This window comes from Solanum pennellii, chromosome 5, assembly GCF_001406875.1.
Source record: "Solanum pennellii chromosome 5, SPENNV200".
Lineage (NCBI taxonomy): Eukaryota > Viridiplantae > Streptophyta > Magnoliopsida > Solanales > Solanaceae > Solanum > Solanum pennellii.
Genome location: NC_028641.1, coordinates 2311903 through 2314524, shown reverse-complemented (window position 1 = coordinate 2314524; position 2622 = coordinate 2311903). Strand labels below are relative to the sequence as shown.

Genomic DNA, 2622 nt, shown 5'->3' with positions numbered 1-2622 from the left:
CAATTTCTAATTACAAAAGTATTTAAACAAAAATATCAACAACAAAAATAAAATTAACAATTTACGTTAAATTTAAAAATATTTTTGATTTTGGGTTTAGTAAAAAAATTTCCTCACAACTAGCCCTCATGGTGTCTTGCATGTAATTATCACATTCTTATCTTCCCACCTTTTTAAGTTTTTCATTAATTTTTTCAACCTCCTCCCTTCAATATTTATAATAACCCACCTTTCCCTTCATCTACCTTATGGTACTTTGATTCATTTTGCCATAAGAAGTTTTTGTCTTTATAGGAATGTTTCTATATATTTCCTCAATCACAATCATCAATATATAGAAGAGAAAAACCTCAACCAACCATAACAAAATACCAAAACCCCATTTACATAACAACCTTCAAAAAAATTTCAATTCATAATCAACTATAGCAATTAATTATCATATTTTTCTTTCTCATAAACCTTCAAAATTCAAAATATTTTAACAAACAAAAATGGAGTTAACTTATAGTATTAACCCCACTCCCACCCCTTCCTCCACCAAAACCCCAGATTCAGAAGTTGATACCCCGCCTTTAATTAAGCCTTTGTCTTTCACCAACGGCAATAATCACCACAGTCATCACAACCAATCGCCGCCGTGCACGGCGGTGATTTATAAGGAGTGTTTGAAGAATCATGCAGCAAGTATAGGCGGACACGCCGTAGACGGTTGCGGTGAGTTTATGCCTTCGCCGGAGTCCACCCCATCAGATCCCATTTCACTGAAATGCGCCGCTTGTGGTTGCCACCGCAACTTCCACCGCCGTGAACCGTCGGACGATTCATCACCGCCGGCTCATTTCATCGATTTCCGCCGCCATATTTTTCCCCCAATTAAGCGATTCTCTCCATCTCCAACTCCGTCTCCGTCTCTGTCTCCGTCCCTATCTCCACCACCGCTGCCCTCTCTGTTCCAACCCCAACCCGTTACACCTACAGGTTTTTTAAAATCAGAAAACCCAAATGGTAGAAAACGATTTAGGACCAAATTTACAGCAGAACAGAAAGAGAAAATGCATTCATTTTCGGAGAAATTGGGTTGGAAATTGCAGAAATGCGATGAAGCTGCTGTTGATGAATTTTGCAATGAAATTGGAGTTGGAAAAGGTGTTCTTCGAGTTTGGATGCACAATAACAAAAACACTTTTGGAAAAAAAGATTACCAAATTTCGAATAACAGTAGTAGAGATCATAGTTTCGAGAACAAAAATGGATTCAATATCAATGGCACCGCAAGCAGCAACGAAGAAGAAGATCAACACAGAAATAACAACAATGATAATAGCACTACTAGTAATTGTGAGCTTCATCTTCATATTTCCACTAATGGGTCTTCTTCTTCATCTTAATCATTTTGTAATTCATTATCACTACGACAATGAAATAATAAGGATATATTAGAAGCTAAATGTAACTCTCTTTTCTAAATTTTATTACACTACTAAATATGTTATTATAGTTAATTATTAAATTTAGCATTCTTAGTTATGTTTTTTTTTTTGTTCTTTTCTAAGTTTTTATGTAAGTTTTTTTTTTAAAATTTTATTATGCGTTGTTGATGAGGGTTCGATTTTTATGTTAGTAATTTTTAATTTCTAATTTTTCCAAATAAATAAATAAAGTTTCTACTAGATAATGTTATTAGCTTTGAGTATTACATTGAGAATTTTTGTGTTTTTATCTTTTGGAATAATAGTACTTTGGATTCTTTTTTGAATTTTAGGAATAATAGTACTTGGGATTCTTCAATTATTGATGACTTCTCAATTGGTCAGATAATATATGATTAAGTATGGTTTAATTACTTAATTTTCATTTCATTAACTAGTTTGTCTTTTTTATAATTGTGTTTTAAACTATTTAGTTAGATATTAGAAGGGGTTAAAATTAGGATTTTCTCAATATTAAAGGGTGATAAAACAGTAAAAATAATTGATTTTTGGTTTTTATGCAATTTGTATTTTGTTGTGAAATATGAATAAAAGTAGTGGAGTATATGATTCTTGAAATAATGAGGATACCTTTAGAAATTTTGGATGGTGACACATGTGAATACTTTTAATTTGCTTCATATAACCCATACTTTTGTGTCCTAAAATGGATCTTTTAGGTAGTAGTGTTCGTTTTGAATACAATTTTTTTTTGTTATTAAGAAGCAAATTAATGTTGTCTGCTAATTTGTCTTTTTTAATTATAAATATAGCCATTAATTAAAACTTTTTGATGAGGTTATGTACACTTGTCCTTAATGGGAGCTAATGGCAAATAAAATGGGGTGGTTGGGTAGCAACTAGCAAGAATTTGAATCATAGAAACTTTACTCATAGCCTTAAGGTCCCAAACCCTAATTATTCATTTTTATAAATCTTCGATCCAGTTTGTATATATTTCGATTAATTTTATGAGATATTTATTACTTATGTTTTTTTGCTTAGCGACCCCCTCCCTCCCCGGTCCCCCTCTCGCTCGTGAAACAACTCTAGCATTGAGTCTAAAAGTGCCTACTACGACTACATCAATATATATTTCTCGATTAACTTTATGGGATATTTATTATGTTTTTATGCTTAGAGGCCCTCC

At 32.3% G+C, this 2622-nt stretch overlaps 1 protein-coding gene across 1 annotated transcript; it reads left to right on the top strand.

Annotated features, from left to right (window-relative positions):
- The first annotated feature begins 229 nt into the window (after positions 1-229).
- LOC107018895 (zinc-finger homeodomain protein 9-like) lies at positions 230-1522 on the top strand. Its single transcript, XM_015219482.2, has one exon. The coding sequence runs from the start codon at positions 495-497 to the stop codon at positions 1389-1391; it is 897 nt and encodes a 298-aa protein (XP_015074968.1). The 5' UTR covers positions 230-494; the 3' UTR covers positions 1392-1522.
- Positions 1523-2622: the final 1100 nt, after the last annotated feature.

Coding starts and splice junctions, on each gene's coding strand:
- LOC107018895 (XM_015219482.2), top strand. CDS start 495: ATGGAGTTAACTTATAGTATTAACCCCACTCCCACCCCTTCCTCCACC.